The following is an 18365-nucleotide window of genomic DNA, read 5'->3' as shown; positions in this document are numbered from 1 at the left end:
CCATGAACATGGTATATCTTTCCATATATTTATGTTGTCTTCAAATTCTTTCATCAGTGTCTTATTGTTTTCTGAGTACAGGTCTTTTACCTCCTTAGGTAGGTTTATTCCTAGATATTTTATTCTTTTGGATGTGATTGTAAATGAAATTGTTTCCTTAATTTCTCTTTCTGATAGTTCATTGTTAGTGTATAGCAATGCAACAGATTTCTGTATATTAATTTTGTATCCTGCAAATTTACTGAATTCATTGATGAGCTCTAGTAGGTTTTTGATGGTGTCTTGAAGATTTTCTATGTATAGTATCATGTCATTTGCATACAGTGACAGTTTTACTTCTTCCTTTCCAGTTTGGATTCCTTTTGTTTCTTTTTCTTGTCTGCTGCTGTGGCTAGGACTTCCAACACTATGTTGAATAAAAGTGGCAAGAGTGGATATCCTTTTCTTGTACCTGATCTTAGAAGAAATGCTTTTAGTTTCTCACCACTGAGTATTATGTTAGCTTGGGTTTGTCGTATATGGCTTTTACTATGTTGAGATATGTTTCCTGTCTGCCCAATTTCTGGAGTGTTTTTATCATAAATGGATGTTGAATTTTGTCAAAAGCTTTTTCTGTATCTATTGAGATGATCATATGATTTTTATTCTTCAATTTGTTAATGTGGTTATCACACTGATTGATTGATTGGGGATATTGAACCATCCATTCATCACTGGGATAAATTACACTTGATCACGATGTATGAGTTTTTTAATATAATATTGAAAATTTGGTATGCTAATACTTTGTTGAGGATTTTTGCATCTATTTTCATCAGTAATATTCACCTGTAATTTTCTTTTTGTGATACCTTTGCCTGGTTTTTGTATCAGGGTGATGCTGTGTTTGTAGAATGAGTTCCAAAGCTTCCTTCCTCTGCAATATTTTGGAATAGTTTGAGAAGGATAAGTGTTAACTCTTCTCTAAATGTTTGGTAGAATTCACCTGTGAAGCCATCTGGTCCTGAACTATTTTTTTTTTTCTTTATTACTGATTCAGTTTCATTACTGGTAGTTAGACTGTTCATATTTTCTGTTTCTTCCTGGTTCAGTCTTGGGATATTGTGCATTTCTAGAAATTTGTCCATTTCTTTTAGGTTGCCCATTTTATTGGGCTATAATTGTTTGTAGTAGTCTCTTGTGACCCTTCGTATGTCTGTGGTGTCAGTTGTAACTTCTCCTTTTTCATTTCTAATTTTATTAATTTGGGCCCTCTTGCTTTTTTTCTTGATGAGTCTGGCTAATGGTTTATCAATTTTGTCTATCTTTTCAAAGAATCAGCTCTTAGTTTCATTGATCTTTTCTACTGTTTTTTTTTTTTTCAAATTCTCTCTTTCATTTATTTCTGCTTTATGATTTCTTTCCTTCTACTAACATTGTTTTTTTTTTGTTGTTGTTGTTGTCATTGTTGTTCTTATTTTTCTAGCTCCTTTAGGTATAAGGTTTGGTTGTTCTTTTGAGATTTTTTTTTTTTTGTTTCCTGAAGTAAGCTTGTATTGTTATAAACTTCACTCTTAGAACTTCTTCTGCTGCATCCTATAGATTTTAGATTGTTGTGTCTTCATTTTCATTTGTCTCTAGGTATTTTTTGATTTCTTCTTTGATTTCTTCAGTGATCCATTTGTTGTTTAGTAGCATATTTTTTAACCTTCCTGTGTTTGTGTTTTTTTGCCTGCCGGTGGATGGGGCCAGTTCCTGGCACAGCTTGCTGTGGGGTCCAGGGTATCCTAAGGCTGGTGTCGACCCACTGGTATCATTTTGCTGGTGGGCATATAGAACATGAACCTGTAATGTGCAGTGCTGATCATTAATGTCTGATAGGTAACATGTAATGTTTGTTAAATGAACAGGTAATTATTATGAAAAATATTCTATGTATTCCAGGACCTGATCTTCAGGTTTGCATAGCCAAAAAACCTGCATGTTGCACCAGGAAAATGGAGGAAAGTTATCAAATCGCAGCTCGCCAAGATATGCAGCAGGTGCTTCAAACATCCAGCTCTACATTAAAGTTTCTGATATCTCGAAACACAGCTGCCTTTCAAGGTAAATGTATCTTGATTTCTGAAACTGAGCATAAATCTTGCTATGTAATTTACCTATTATTATTATTATACTGGCAAATTTGTCTAGGTTTACTTCTTTGTCTTTGCATATTATTCTGGTATAAAATGAGGTTTTAGCTTTTTCTGACCTTCACGGCTTGTTTCTGAGGTCATTCTGGGGCATATAAATTGGCTTGGAGTAGGGACTCTGTAATGTTAGTGAAATTTATGCCTTTCTGGGGGTTCTGCCAAATCCCGCAATACTCTGACCCATGGTTTTACTTCAGTATGAACAGACATGATTATTAGATTTTATTAAAATAGTCTATAAAACAAAGTCTCATCATTTTTAACTGGGTAATAATAGATTCATTTTCAAAAATATAATTAAAAAATATTTGTCTAATTTTTTCCTCTACTACTTCATGTGATTTTCCTAAGAACACCAGTGTGATATATCGAAGGGTAGACAAGTCTGATAAATAGTAAAATAGGAAATATTAATTGGATGTTTAAGGGTCAGCTATGACCAGAACTCAACCTTAATTCAAACAATATATTCAGAAATAAAATTAATGGGTTATAAAATTACAACACACATTGGAAAACAGATGATCTTTTTCTTATTTTAGTCATCTCCTCTGTACAATTCCTTATTGCTACAATAAAATAGCTTAATTTATTTTTCCTTTTATAAAGCACTAGCTATTCTGTATATGATTAGAATGAAAATATTTAGATTACACTGCTTTTCAAACAAAGTTATTGCTTTTGTTCAATGCAAAATATAACTTCTGCTAGTATTCCTTTTTAATAAGTATATTAATGTCAATCTATTTAAATAATTTGTGCTTTGTTTACATACAGAACTAAATCACAAGGCTGATTAATTTTTAAAACTATACTTATTAAATAAAATAAATATAATAAATCAGGACAGAATTTAAGTTGAATTAAATTGTAGTTCATGATGAATTGATGATTTTTTTTATAGAAATTGTGACATGTCAGATTTTAAGATGTTTTAATCCAGTAATATTTTTAGATGTCTTAGAAAACAACCTTATTTATGTTATGGAATTTATTCATGTGAAATTGTTGGGGGCAAATATATTGATATGCCTTTTAAGCAAAGATTGGTGGCTTGAACTGACTGAACTAGAAGATATTAACCACCCACAGAAAGTGATGTAATGATTTTTTCTTATGAAAATGATAGTGTGTACAATATGGAAAATACATTTTAGAGATAAAGGGGGCAGTGAATAAATCAACCTTACCAGAACAGGGAGTTGTGGATGGGAATTGTGGACCATATGCTTGAAAAGGTAAGTTGGACTCATGTGGAAGAAGACTTAAAACATCAACTTGAGTTTGAGAGAGTCATTAAAGATTTTTGAACAGGGAAGCTTCATTATGATTTCTCATCTTTTAATGTCAAAACTAAATCCCTCCAAGTAAGAAGGTATTGGCCGAAGAAGATCATGACAAATCAAACCTACTTTTTTGGATAGCAGTGTTAACCATATAGGTGAAAGAAAGTGCCAGCAGTTACTATCACATAGGGACTCAATGAATGGTAGTTGAACATTTTCTTCTGTCTTCAAATATACTCTAAAAACCTTTTCACCTATTGTTGGATAAATTGATCAAGATAGAGCACATTAAATTCAAAAGATTGGGAAAAATATAAAACCTGGAATGTTTAGACTTTTAACATGGGTTTAGGCTGCTGAAAACTTTTGGTGATATTGCTAAGAGTTTGGTGACAACTTATCAGTAGTATAAGGACATGAGATTATCTCTACTGGAGTGTCAGGTAATATTATGTATAATTTTTGTTATTTTTTGTTTAATAAATTGTACCTGATATATTTAATAGGGTAAGTTTTGCTGTGTATTTAAATATCAATTATAAAAGTGAAAAAAGTAGGGCCTTTCTCAGATATAATTTGTTATAATAAATTGTCATGTTCTCCCTTTGTGGCATGTCAATTTTATTTAAGAATCATGAGAAGGCAAGACAGCTTTAGAAGAAATTTTCCTAAAGGCTAACTTTACTGTAACAAATTCTCTTACAAGAAGAATACCTGCTTTTAATTTAATGAATAGAATAAGTAGCTTTAGGCTTAGTTCCATAAAAACAAGCTAAATATATGTGCTAAAAGCCATTTGAGAGATCACATTTGCTGTATCATAACTGAACAGGCTACTTTATCAATAAGTAAAAGCCCTCTGTCTAGTTTCTATGTAATTAAAATGTCTGAACACAAATCAGCCTTTGTTTTTCCTAAGAAGAAAGAAGCTAATACATTTTAGTGGGAAACTTAGTCTGCTTGAGAGCAATTTAATGGAGGAAATCATTTCACTGCTTAAGTCCTGTAAGTAGATGTGCTACATTTTGATCTTTTTATTTTTTAATATTTCACTTTTATTTCCTACTTCAACAGTACTACCCTGTCCTTTTAGCCATATTGTGGGTTATAAAAGACTTTGGACTGGGATGTAGTATGGTCCCTTCTCTCATAGATCTTATGGGGTTCCACGGGAGCATGTTTTTGAAGTAAACCTTTGGATATGACTGGTGGGGATGATCACCTGGGTATGTGGGTGTAGAGGACCCCACATGACTGTAAGATGAAGGCTGGGAGGTTGGGATTGCTCTGAAGAGAGGAAACAGTGCCGGCAACTGGTACCAGAAGACATAAGGTTATTCCATGTACAGCCCACATTCAGCTCTGGAATTTAGCCCTGGAAGGTAATATCACTGGGACTGGAATCAGCCTCCTTACTAGGATAATTGTACTCTTTTCAGTTAAGGTGTTTGTTATAGGTTTCCTGAAAATAAAACAGGCAAACAAAGATATGTTTTTGGAAGAACCCATAAGTACGACCTGGGGTTCACTGTGTCCTATGGGTTGTCATTCACGTAGCATACAGCGTTTGATAAGATGAAAGGAGCAAGCGGGTATCCCTGTGTCTGTTGCTCTTCATAAATTAGTGGTGCTGTTTGCACAGAGACTGCTGGCTTCGCCAGAGTGCAGGCAACAACTGCTCTTCATTTTCAGGGGCTTGATTATGTTCGTGAATAAAGCGGGCAGCCTGCAATAATGCGAAAGAGTTTGTTTCCCTTCAGCTGCTTTATGAGTGTGGGATTGCCTGCCTTAAAAACCTTTTGCAGGGTGGTGGTGGTGGGATGAATTGGGAGATTGGGATTGACATGTATACACTAATATGTATAAAATAGATGACTAATAAGAACCTGCTGTATAAAAAATAAATAAAAATAGAGATCATACTTTAAAAAAGAAAAAAAAATTTTGAAAATATTTTTTATAAATGTTTTATTTATTTATACACTAAAGTTTGGTGTGACTCATGAAGAAATAAAGGAAGTTGACAGAGAATGTGTCAACCACTGTAAAAAAAGCAACTCCTACCCAGCTTTCAAATTTGTCAGTTTTAAAATCTCTGTTTAAATAAGAGAATAGGGCTTAGTTTTTGTTTTCTTCAATTTAAAACTATACAAAATTTTCAGCATAATTTTCAAAAATAAACTGAAGGAATATTTGGGAGAATACGGAAGCTTGTCTTTTGTTTAAACGTTATAAAGATAAGGTTAAGAAGTTTTATCTTTCCTTAGAGATAGATCTTTTCCTATTTCTCTCATCTTCAAATAGCTCACATATTTCTAAAATATATGGTATATACTAAGTCTTTATTCTGGAAGCTTCCAGTTTTTTATATGGCATTTAAAAAGTGTGTATTATCACAAAAGACTCAGTGATGAACGATATCTAGAACAAGGAGGAGTTAATATTTTTGTTGACGATTTCATTCTCTGGGCTAATTAAATTTTCATTCTTGATTAAAAGTACTTGAAAGATTGGTAAGCTTGTCCTCTTGGGTTGAAATGTTAGATTTAGGACTTTAATAAAAATTACATTCCTATTTTTAATGAAATATAGGAATGTGTTCAAAATTAAATATCTTTGTTTAAAAAGCAGGCAAATTAAGAGTGAGAATGTGAATGTAATTTAAGTATTGTCTTCTTTTACACTAACAGATATTACCTGCTGTGAAGTGTATAGCTAGTGTATAGCTACTGTAAAACCAGTGTAAAATGTATGTACATATCCACATACATATAGTCGAAGGCACAAGGATGTAATGAATATTTGAATATCTTAATGTATGAGAAGATGAGTAGATTTATATAAATGTTACAGTAGCAGGCCTGGAGTACATTAATCTTATTTTGTTCACTTTTGTTATGCTTTACAGAGGTGAACAATATTTAAAATTATTCCTTGGCAGAGCATTATGTGCAAGGATAAAGGAACAGTGTTATTTCTAACACTGAGAATTACCTGATCAAAGGCCCAAGGGTAAGAGAACAGGTAGCCTTAGACTGGCAGTGCTGAGGAGACGTGTTGGCTTTTCTCTTTCTCTAGCACCTAGAGCAGATACTCAGTAAATGTAATTAAATGAACTGCATGAATACATGGATAAATGAATGAATGAATGAATGATACTTAGCAGGAATCTAGTTCTGGAATAAAATGAAAGAGTTCTGCTCTCCCTCTCCCCCTCCATCCTTCCCTCCCCTTCATGCATTTAATATCTCTGTTGAGTACCTACTAAGTGCCAGCACCGCCAGGTGCTTAGATTGTACCTTGCCCAAATTTTCAATCTATTTTACTTTTATTGGCTCCTTCAGGCTTCTGATATGCCAACATTTGTTTACTGATTTTATAAACTAAGAAGGAGGGAATTCCCTGGCTGTCCAGTGGTTAGGACTCAGCACTTTCACTGCCGAGGGCCTGGGTTCAAGATCCCACAAGCTTCATGGCATACGCTCCCCCATCCCCCACCCCGCTCCCAATAACTAGGAAGGAGCACATTGTAATGTTTCTGTCAGTGGTGTATTCTGAATGTGATTGCATTTTCCCCTTAGTTTGAAGCAGCGCATGGTTTAGTGTGTTATCTCACACGGCAGCCACCAGTGCAATTGGTCTTTATCCAACTGTCTTGTATCTCTGAAATGTTAAAAATTGTTTCTTTTGAATCTGTGTCAGCAAGCTGCTATTAATTATGAAAATGACTAATTTTAATATATTCTAGATGAAAGTTCCAAGAGCTTAAATTACTTTTCAGCTGGAAATAAAGCTTGCTTTGCATGAAGCAAAAAAATTGAAAAGCGTAGAACTAAGTGTGGAAACACATTGAAGTGTAGAACTAAGAGGTTACTTTGCCATATTTCTTTTTTAAATTTTAGGAAGTAAACTTTTAGCTGTTTTAATTCTGACTGATGATAGGTTATGATAATATCACCTATTGCTATGATAATCTTACCTAGAAAGCACAATAACCTGCTTATGGTAGGCTAAACAATTCTTTCTTGATTTTATATTAAATACATTTTCAGTTAAATCTTTTCAATGTGAGAACTGTGCATTTATTGCCTAGAAGATGAGTTGGCATTTCATCAGGGTCTTTATCATTTTGTTATCTTCGTATTAGTTTAATCTTACTTTTACATGAGGGATCACAAGGGATGATTCTTAAAAGGTAACTATGTATCGAGTAAAGGCCAGGACATGTGGGAGGTTACAACTAGCTATGTTTTTGAGATTTATCTGTCCCCCTATCTCTTATTCATCTATGTGAATTGATTTATAAAGTTTCTTTTTATAGATATGTGGCATTTATTTACCCTCCCTGTGATGGACATTTTAATAATTCCCAACTTATATTTGCACTTGTAGTGCTGCAACAAACATTCTTGTTCATGTCTCCGAGGGCATGTGTTTCTCTAGGGTTTATATGTAGAAGTGAAATTGTGGCTTATAGGCTGTGACCTCGTCAACTTGACCAGATATTGCAGAATTACTCTTCTAAGGAGCTGAACCTATTTAAACTCCCACAAGCAGTTGGTGTGCTTTGTCCTTATTCCACATCCTTCCCAACACTTCCCAATAATTCTGAAATTATTGTCAGAATTTTAAAAAAATTCTAAAAAAATTTAAAAAAATTTTTAAAAAGAATTTTAAAATAAAATTTGATGAACTGATAGATGTGAAATGGTATCTTGTTTTCAAAACGTGCAGTTCCCTAATTACTGGGGTATCTGAATGTCTTTCCAAAAATACTTCTTTATTTTGCATGTTCTTTATTTTCTCTTATGAATATGTCTTGTGAATCTGTATACACACTTAGGGGATATGTACCATGTTGTGAGTGTTTCTGTATGTATTAAAAATTTTCTTCTAGGTACAGATATTGCCACGTCTTAATGTTTTAGCTAAAATAATTCAAATTTCTTTCCGTATTCTATGGCAATTCAAGCTCTCCAGAAGTTTTCTGCACATTTCCACAGTCTGCAGTCTCATGGTTACTCCTGCCTCTGCTTCCCTGCTTTTTTTCATTTGCTTTTGTGTATCTTTTCTATCATATTAATTCAGTATGAAAATTTTTTTCTTAATTACCACTTCCATAGACACACACATACATGTACACACATTAACCTAAGTTGTATGTATAAAATAAATTTTATGAGACGATGGTGATAAAGGAAGGTGAAATCTAAAAATCACAAATAATTTCAAATTGAACATGAATTCCTGTGTTTGCAAGTGTTTTCTAGCCCACCCTCCACCATCAATCCATGGAACTACCATCCTCACATCATTCTCTCTGGCCCTCGTATCTCCCACATCCTTGTGTGATACTCTGCTCTTCTCCTCAGATGGTGAGATGAGGGGATCTTCTGGTTCCTACATTTATTATATGAGCATGGAAATAGCAACCATCACGTGGCTCTTGAGGGTGCATTTAAAAGAAATACTTTTGTTTTAGGTTAAAAAACCTTTTATCTTTTTATGTTAAAAATTTCCCCAGCTTTATTGAGATATAATTGACATTGTGTAAATGTAAGATGTACAACCCATTGATTTGATACTCTTATGTATTGCAACATTGGTACCACTGTGGTGTTAGCTAACACCTCCATCAAGTCACATAATTACTGGTTCTTTTTTGCAGCAAGAACATTTAAGATCTACTCTTTCCGCAACTTTCAAGTATATACTACAGTACTGTTAACTGTAATCACAGTGATGTTCATTATATCCCCAGAACTTAATCATTTTGTAACTAGAAGTTTGTACTCTTTGACCAGGGTCATTTCTCTGCACTCCAGCCCCTGCTAAGCACCATTCTACTCTCTAAACTTAGTACTTGTTGATCAACCTATTGTCTGTTAGATATTTTAGAAACAATGAATTTCCTAAATCCCACATTCATACAAATTACAGTGACCTTTTATAAAGTGTAGACAAGGTATATAATCTTTTTTTTCCTAGTATTTAAATTGAGTCTGTTTTATATTTTCAAATGTTAATGTTGATAACATTAGTAATCTATGGAAAGAAAGAAACAATTATTAACTACTTTTGAAACAGAGCTCATTTATCTTAGAAGTGTTTACTTCCAAAAGTAGTAATAGGCTATTAAAGTTAATCAGGCATTTTTAGAAGATTCAAAATATGTTTTCTTTAAAATATTTTTCTCATTTTGCTTATAACTAAATATATGAAAAAAGAAAATAAGCTGAATTAATATCAAATTTTTCTAAATATTGTGTGGCAGTAAACTTCAAGGGAAACTTGTGATGTCACTAATGTGTGGTTGACACTCCCTTTGTAATGTAATATTTATGAATTCTTTTAAAAACCTTTTACTCCATGAACAAACTTTTTCATTATGTTGATAATGCAATCTAAAATGTACATGATATTAAAAAGTGAAATTCATGCTTTCCCCCACCCCCAGATTAGCTTTGTGCATTTAACATCTGAATATGGATTTTTTTTGATGATGTCAGCTAATATATTTTGTCAGTGTGTGTCTTGGAATTAATATTTCTAACAGGAAGCAGTTTTAATATTGAAAGTAGGGTATTTCCCTGTTTATAAGAGGCTGGTAGAAAGGTAAAGATTGAGGGATCCTTTGAATATATCTAAATTTATTTAATGTGAAGAACACAATTACAGTAAAAGTAATAATTTCATTATATGTTTTTACTGATTATAAATTTCATTAACAGATTCTGTTGAAATATATCCTTGATGCACTTACCAGCTCTTTTGATAGATCATTTTTTTTAATAGCTATTTTTGAGTCAACATATTTAGTTTTATGAAGGGTGACTTGTCTCTATTAAATGTCCAGTGTATTTTAAGGCCCTACCAAATTTTATCTAAGCTAGGTAATGCTATGATTTAATGATCAATTTATTTATATTATTTTTTACAAGAAAGATAAAATATTGGCATTATTAAAATATTAAAGAAATTATTTTAAAACTCAACAATGTATCTTTTCACATTTTGCGTACTACCTCATAAGTAGTAGTTTATTGTGAGATATTAATTTGTGTCTCACTATGGTTGTTGTGTGGCATATGCCACATGAAAACCTTTTGTTCTTCCTCTGCCTTATTGGTTGAACTCCAAGTTTGGGGGTGATCACCCTCTATGGCAATGTGCTTAGGGACAGTGGACCCTGCTGGACCTCTAGCGGATGGTGTGAAATGGAATAGGAAGTGCGTGTATGGTGGTGAAGGTTTGAATAGCTGTGGTGGGAAATGGGAAAGAAAATGAACCAAAATCCAGTTAGAAGGCTAACATTGGAGTCAACTAATTAATAGTAAAACCAGTATGCATGACGGTATGGCTGTTTTTAGCCCTGTTTAGTTCTTGCCTAGGGAGAGGGTTCCAGTAGAGAAGTGCTGATACATGGTTGAGCATGGGTGACAGGAAATTCATTTATTCTACCACAAATATTCCTGGGGCAACCTCTCAGTGCCAGCATAGTTCTCAGTGCTTGGTATGCTTCAGTGAATGAACAAAAGATCCCTATCCTCAAAGGTTGCATTTCAGCAAATAGAAAATACATATTTATAATACAGATATAAGTTAGAACGTATTAAATGCTTTGAGATAAAGTAGCATGGAGCAAGGGGAGTGGGATTGGGAGGGGAGCAACTTTAAACTGGCTAGTCAAAGAAAAGTTGGCATTTGAGCAAAGATTTGAAGAAAGTGCAGGTGTTGGCTCTGTGGATGTCTGGGAGGAAAACATTCTAGGCAAAGGGAATAACCCGAATGCAGGAGTGTGTGTGCCTTGAATGTCAGAGGAATAGCAACAGGGATGCTGGTTTGGGGTGACGCACAGTGGGTGATGTGGAGGAGATTGGAGAGGCTACCGCAGAGGCAACGGGAGCCCTCGTGTGGGGCTTCTTAGGCTTTTCTTCTGAACCAGGAGTTTTTAACCATAGGTGTGGCTTGATTTAAAAAAACAAAACAAAACGAAGAAACCTCTATCTAATTGTTGAGGGGCCTGTAGAGGGGCTAGGGTGGACTGAGAAGCCCACTTAGGAGAGGATTATAACATTCCAGAAGAGACGTCATGGTGGCTTAGACCTGAGTGGTGGCAGTGCAGGTGGTAAGAAGTGGTCAGATTCTGGATATGTTATGAGCATCAGTGGGTTCAGGGTGTAGCAGGAGAAAAAATGAGGCCAAGGAGGGGCCAACTGTGGTAAAATATACCAGGGGTGTGTTTGTGAGGTGAGTGCCTGCATGTAGTGGAGGCTGGTTAAAGATGCTGAGACTGTAGGATGGGTTTCCACACACACTGGACTTTGGAATCTCTGTTGGTAGAGCTGGAGTCTGAGACAAATTGTCACCTGTTTCTAAAGTTCTCAGTAAAAGAGGGATGTCAGTGGCTGTAACGGGGGCGTTGGTTGATTATCCGATGGAGGATAATTTTTTTTTTTTAAAACCACTTTGTTGAGGTATGATTGATAAACAAAAAGCTGTATGTATTTCCTGTATAAAACTTGATACAAACAATTTGGAGATAAGTATACACCTGTGAAACCATCACCACAGTCTACGCCATAAACATATTGGAGGAGGCTGATCATTGACATGGGTTACAAGAGTAATGGTGTGGAAGGGCCAGGTGACGTCCAGCTCCTCCCTATGGCCCAGCTCTGTAAAGTAGTAGAGATGTTTCTTTCTTTTTTTTTTTTTTTAATTGGGGTATAGTTGATTTACAATGTTGTGTTAGTTTCAGGTGTACAGCGAAGTGAATCAGTTATACATAAACATATTTCCACCCTTTTTTAGATTCTTTTCCCACATAGGCCATTACAGAGTATTGAGTAGAGTTCCCTGTGCTATACAGTAGGTCCTTATTAGTTATCTATTTTATATATAGTAGTGTGTATGTGTCAATCCCAATCTTCCAATTTATCCCTACTCCCCCTTACCCCTGGGAACCATAAGTTTATTTTCTACATCTGTAATTCTATTTCTGTTTTGTAGATAAGTTCGTTTGTAGCCTTTTTTTAGATTCCACATATAAGCAATATCATATACAATGTGATATTACTCAGCCTTAAAAGAGAACAAAATAATGCCATTTGCAGCAACATGGATGGACCTAGAGATTATCATACTGAGTGAAGTAAGTCAAACAAAGAGATGTTGTTTCAATAACATATATCTAAGTATGAAAGTAAAATTAATTTTGATAGAATAACTCATGATTCTATCCAATGAAACCTATTTTCAATATTTAGCATAATTTAAAGTGAAGGGCTTTATAAAGAAATGAGTAACACACAAATAAATAAGATTGACTTGAATGAAATTTGTAAACAAACTTTTAGAATTGACTGGAGAAAGCATGTAGTGAGACAAAGTATTTAGAATAAAGTTGCATAATAGTAATCATGGGCAAAATCGAGTTTATATATGAAAAATTTATTTTAAACTTATTTTAATTATAAAAAGTGTAACATGGTTATATAAAATTGAAAATAAAATCTTTGTTTGTCAGTAACTCAGCAAGTAAGGTTCCGTGATGAGCTTAAGTCCCTTAAGACTCAAATTTGAAGTCTTGGTGGTAATTCTTAGAACACCAAGAACACATTTTACATTTTTATATAAATAAAAATGAACTAAGTTCTGTTTACCAAACAATATCAATAATTATCAATCATTTCAATAATGTCTTTTTATTATATCATCTCTTAAAGAATTAGAAATACAGTTCATGTAAGTGGCATTATTGTCTAATTTAAAATTTTAAATAATATAATAATTCACTGTAAATTATAAAATACAGTTTATTAAAACTGTGGGAATGTTCTTAATAGTTAAGCTTTTTTTCCCTCTATAGCCTTGGGGGAAGAGCAGATTAAGATTAAAATATTAAACAATCGTCCATAATATTTAATTGGTAAAGTGGTAAGATATAATGGAAAATAAGATACCTCTCTTTCTTCAGACAAATAGAGGACTTAAATTTTATAGCCATTCCTCAATGTAGCTGCTCATGATGGGAAATTATCCATGCATATCTTCATGCTTTTAGCATAAAATATATCTAGCAATAAATGGGATATATATGCTATAGCTTTCATGCAGAAGGCAAAGGGCTTGAAATGGCATCTCAAGATCCAGAAAGTCATAACAGTAAATAAAGGGTAATTGTTGGATAGCTATGCTGTGTTTCTTTTATGCCAGAGTAATTCTGCCTGTGGGCTAACTTTAGTATAAACAAATATAATTGAACTTTTGCACCTTAAAGAATATTTTCCTCTTGTACTATTTCTTTGACTCCATCTCTTCAGGGTGTAAACTTGACTTGAATGTTAACTTATGAAGCATATTCATTTTTTTACCATAAGTAGGAATAAACTGAAGCTACTTTATAATAGAATAAACATTGGTCTTTGTTATGGGAAAATGTTTGTTATTGTTATCAGATAGGCAACATGCTTAAGAGTTTAAGAACAGGGTTCTAGAGTTAGAGAACCTGAGTTTGAATACTCTCTCAAGACCTGCATCTAGGCTTTCATTTCCTTGCTTGTAGGATGGGGATAATAATAGTACCTTCTTCTAGGTTGCAATTAATAAGGATTGGTCATGGTAATTCCAGTAAAGTAACTAGTATCACGCGTGGTATGTAATAAGCACTCAGTAGATGTTAGCTATTCTTCTTCCTTTATTTATGGTGTATATTTTTTCCCCAATATTTGATTGGCAGCAAAACATCTCAGGGTAAAAATTGTCTAATGGAATTTCTGTAAATGGGGAATTGCATAAAGTCAATTGGCACATTATCAGAAGTACCTCAGTGGCCAGGCAGGAGAAGGGCCTTGGTGATCCAGACTCCTGTATCCCTCCTTGGACCTGCTCCTGATGGGCTTTCCAAGAGTTATATTGCAAGTGCATGAGGTTATGGCCAAACATGCTCTCTAATGGTAAAGACAAGCCATTGAGAGAAATTATTTGGTGAATAATAACTGGTACATTTTAAAGCAAATTCTTTTTACTGCCCAGCTGGTAATCAAATGTAATTTCGAATTTCATAAAATGGTATTAAATTGTAATATTTTGACTCTCACTGTAGTAGAAGCTAACATAAATACCAAAATCTAAGGTTTGGTGCAAAGCGACAGAGTCCATGGAAAACTATTCAATGGCTTAACGAAAGCCTTGAACTTCTTAGTATCCTTTGCCAAATGAGAATAACTTCACATGTGAAAGGCTTTACATTTTTGATATTGCTAGATTCATTCGGATCAGTTTCGGGGATGTATGCAGTTTACTTTGGCATTTCTTTAGATTATGCATATGTGAGTTTTTAGATAGAGCCACTAACTTTAAATTGGGCCTTTCACAACAGCATGGAATAAATAAGTAAATGCGTAGTCTTCAGAGCAATGTGAAAGGTTTTGTGGTTGGTAGAATATGGCAAAAAATTTAATCTAAGATTTCACTGAACTACTTTGGAGGGTACTGTTCATTAAGATAATTTTTATTTTGGTCCAAATGTTGCTAATTATTGTTCCATAAAATTATGTAACTATCTGATAGTTGTACTTCCTACCTGCTGGAAATGTGAAATATTATTATTGCTTGTCTGGGTGGCATTTTAGAGGGTTTTCTCTTTATGTGAGGAAAGACAATATGGAGAGAGATGGACACTAAATCCCTGGAAAGTGTGATTTAAGAAAGGGGTCAGAGGGGTGGACAAAGGTGTCCTGTGGTTTAAGAAGGAAAAATAAATTCTCTGTTCATGTTATGATTTTTAAAATCTGGGTTTAATATGCTTACTTCCTAGCTGTAGTCTCAGGGCAATACTTTAGGATGATCTAGGCCACCTGCTTAATTTGTTTTTATTACGAACCTTCAAAGTAGGTTTAAATTAAATTATCTCTGTATTTGGCAACTCTTACGCAATATATTTAGTGTATTTGTTATTTTAATGGGATCGTATATTTCAAATGCAAATTAAGAATATATTTAATAATCGTTAGCCTACACTGGTGCAGCTATTCTGGAAAGCAGTTTGACAACACTTAGCAAAAATATGTGTTCTCTCTCCCTCTTTTTCTTCTTTCTGATTCTCTACTGCTTATATATATATATTGGAAAATTTTTTAGAGAACATTTGGGGACATATAAATGCATATTAATTGCAGTGTTTGTTGTAATAGCTGGGAGTTGAGACAGTCTGGGTGTCTGTAATTGAGGGAAAGGTTAGAAAAATACACAGAAATGCGTTATGGAATAGTATGCATCATGAGGAATAATCAACTGGATGCATACCTAGCGACAGGAATAGACTTTAAAAACATAAGGTAGAGTGAAGAAGGGCAGAAAGAGAATGAGGTATGTAGCACAATACCATATATGTATCTTAAAAATACATGTACCAAACAATTCTATATATTTTACTGGAACACATACAAATCAAAGAGTTCACATGAAGCACATTAGAGTGATTGCTTAAGGGAATATGATTGTATAATTATTGTACCATCCAACCTCATACATTTTATTTTTTATTTATTTATTTTTTAAATGGAGTTGGGAGGCCAGCAGAGGGAGCTCTCAGGCAGGTACCTTTTTTTATTTTTATTTTTTATTTTTATATTATTTATTTTTGGCTGCGTTGGGTCTTCGCTGCTGTGCATGGGTTTTCTCTAGTTGCGGCGAGTGGGGGCTACTCCTCGTTAAGGTGCATGGGCCTCTCATTGCGGTGGCTTCTCTTGTTGCAGAGCATGGGCTTCAGTAGTTGTGGCACATGGGCTCAGTAGTTGTGGTGCATGGGCATAGTTGCTCCGCAGCATGTGGGATCCTCCCGGACCAGGGCTTGAGCCCGTGTCCCCTGCATTGGCAGGCAGATTCTTAACCACTGCACCACCAGGGAAGCCCCCTCATACATTTTAAGAGATATGGGGGATGTGAAGAATAGCTAGGAAAAAGGAAAGTGGAAGAAAGTGAAATTCTTAGGTATAAACCTTCCAAAACATGTACAGGATCTATACGCTGAAAATGCTGTTGGAAAAAATAAAAAAGAACCTGAATAAATGGAGAGACATACCATATTCATGAATTGGGAGACTCGACATAGAAAAGATGACTTTTTACCTAAATTACTCTATAGGTTTAACATAATTTTTATCAAAATCCTAGCAGACTTTGTGTGACATATGCAAGCTTTTTCTAAAATTTATATAGAAAGGCACAGGACCTGAAATAGCTTAAACAACTTGGAAAAAGAAGAGTGAAGTGGGAGGAATCACTCAACCAGACAATGAGACTTACTATATAGCTACATTAATTGAGAGTGTGGTATTGGCAGAGGGATAGACACATAGAACAGATTAAAGAGCCCCAGAATAGACCCACAATGCCCAATTGATTTTTGATAGGTGCAAAAGCCATTCAATAGAGGAAGGAATTCCTATTCAACACACTGTGCTGAGCAATTGGGTATCCATAGGTGAAATATTATTGTAATATTTTTGTATTAAAATGTCTAAATGTTTCAACCCAAAGATTTTCACAGGTTCTGTCTTTTCTGCCTTCATTTAGAGAACTTTTCTTTAATTTTTCCCCTACGGCAAAATTTATTAAATAAGTCACCTCTGTGAATCTATTGAATATTCCATCACATCTAAGTGCTGTTAATCACAGACCCTCTCAATTTCAGTGCATTCTAGTGGGCAGTATAAATTTATTCAAATAAATATGGTAGCTTCATCAAAAGCTTCTTCCCAGAATTTGAGTTAAACTAAATAAAAGTTAAATCATAAATATTGTTTGAGATCTCACTGTTTACTCAGTTCTTCTCTTGCTTTTTTCAGTAAGGACAAATTTCAATGTCTCTTTGTTTGAAATGCTCTCAAGAATTGAAATGTGTTAAAAGTTTTTAAAACTGTTTTTTAGTATATATTTACTAAATGTTGATTTAAGATTTTGACTGATTTCTTTTGGTTGTAGGATGACCAGTTAGTTTGTCTAATAGTCTGAATGAGAGAAAAAAAGGAGTGAGTTTTGTTAATGATGATAGAGAATAGGGGAGAAAGAAATTCTAAGTATATTTAGAAGAAAAATTTAACAAGACTGGGTAACTGAATGACTGTGGAGTGGGATTAGGAAGAGAAGGAACCTAGGATCAGTGTTGAGTCTTGCAAGAGAATACTCTCAGGGACTGATTTATGATGTCCTCATTTTCCTTATTTCTATCTTAATTTTTAGTTAAGTTTCTTTTTTTTTTTTGAAAATTCTGTTCAACTCCAAGTCTGTGGGTAAGCTGCTATAGAGAATTCATCCATTCCTTCGTCAATATTTTACTTAGTATATGTCAAATACTGGCCACTTAACTGTATTCAGGCAGTCCTCGATTTGCACAATTTTGTGTAACTGAAACTCATGCCCATCTGAACCGGGTCCTTGACTGACATGGCTCCATTGATCTTAGTTACCAGAGAACTGTGCAAAACGAGGACCGCCTGTCTTTCGTCTAGAGACAGGACTGAAAATTATGACTGCTTTCAACAAGCTTAAAATCTATGGCTGGAAATAGATGATTACCTTTCAGTGTGTTTTAAGGATTTAAGATACCTTTCAGGATATAAGATAAGATCTCAGACAGACGACATCTGACATGGATTGCTGGGGAAGAAGATTGGGAAAGAAATTCTGAAAATGGTGATATCAAGGGAAGAACAAAGGTCAGGTGATTCCTCTCCCTAGTGAAGGAGAAGGTCTGGAGAGTTAAAGGGCCCACGAGTACTCCCCTAAGGCCACAGCCAAGTGTGGGAGCTGGGAATGTTGGGAAGTAAGCTTGAAGAGTATTCAGTTTCCCAAGAATCTGTGTTTGTGTCCTTTCTTATTCCTAATTTTGCTTCTCTCT

The 18365-nt window shown here is 34.4% G+C and overlaps 1 protein-coding gene across 2 annotated transcripts in view; it reads left to right on the top strand.

The window, feature by feature from the left end:
• GPC5 (glypican 5) overlaps positions 1–18365 on the top strand; it is a 1093847-nt gene that overhangs the window by 43636 nt on the left and 1031846 nt on the right. For both annotated transcript variants that reach the window (XM_061170941.1, XM_061170940.1), the window contains exon 2: positions 1924–2085. In XM_061170941.1, the coding sequence (XP_061026924.1) occupies positions 1924–2085 (162 nt within the window). The remainder of the gene's footprint in view (positions 1–1923; positions 2086–18365) is intronic.

Source organism: Eubalaena glacialis, chromosome 16 (genome assembly GCF_028564815.1).
Source record: "Eubalaena glacialis isolate mEubGla1 chromosome 16, mEubGla1.1.hap2.+ XY, whole genome shotgun sequence".
Taxonomy (NCBI): Eukaryota; Metazoa; Chordata; class Mammalia; order Artiodactyla; family Balaenidae; genus Eubalaena; species Eubalaena glacialis.
This window is presented reverse-complemented; position numbering and strand designations above follow the sequence as displayed.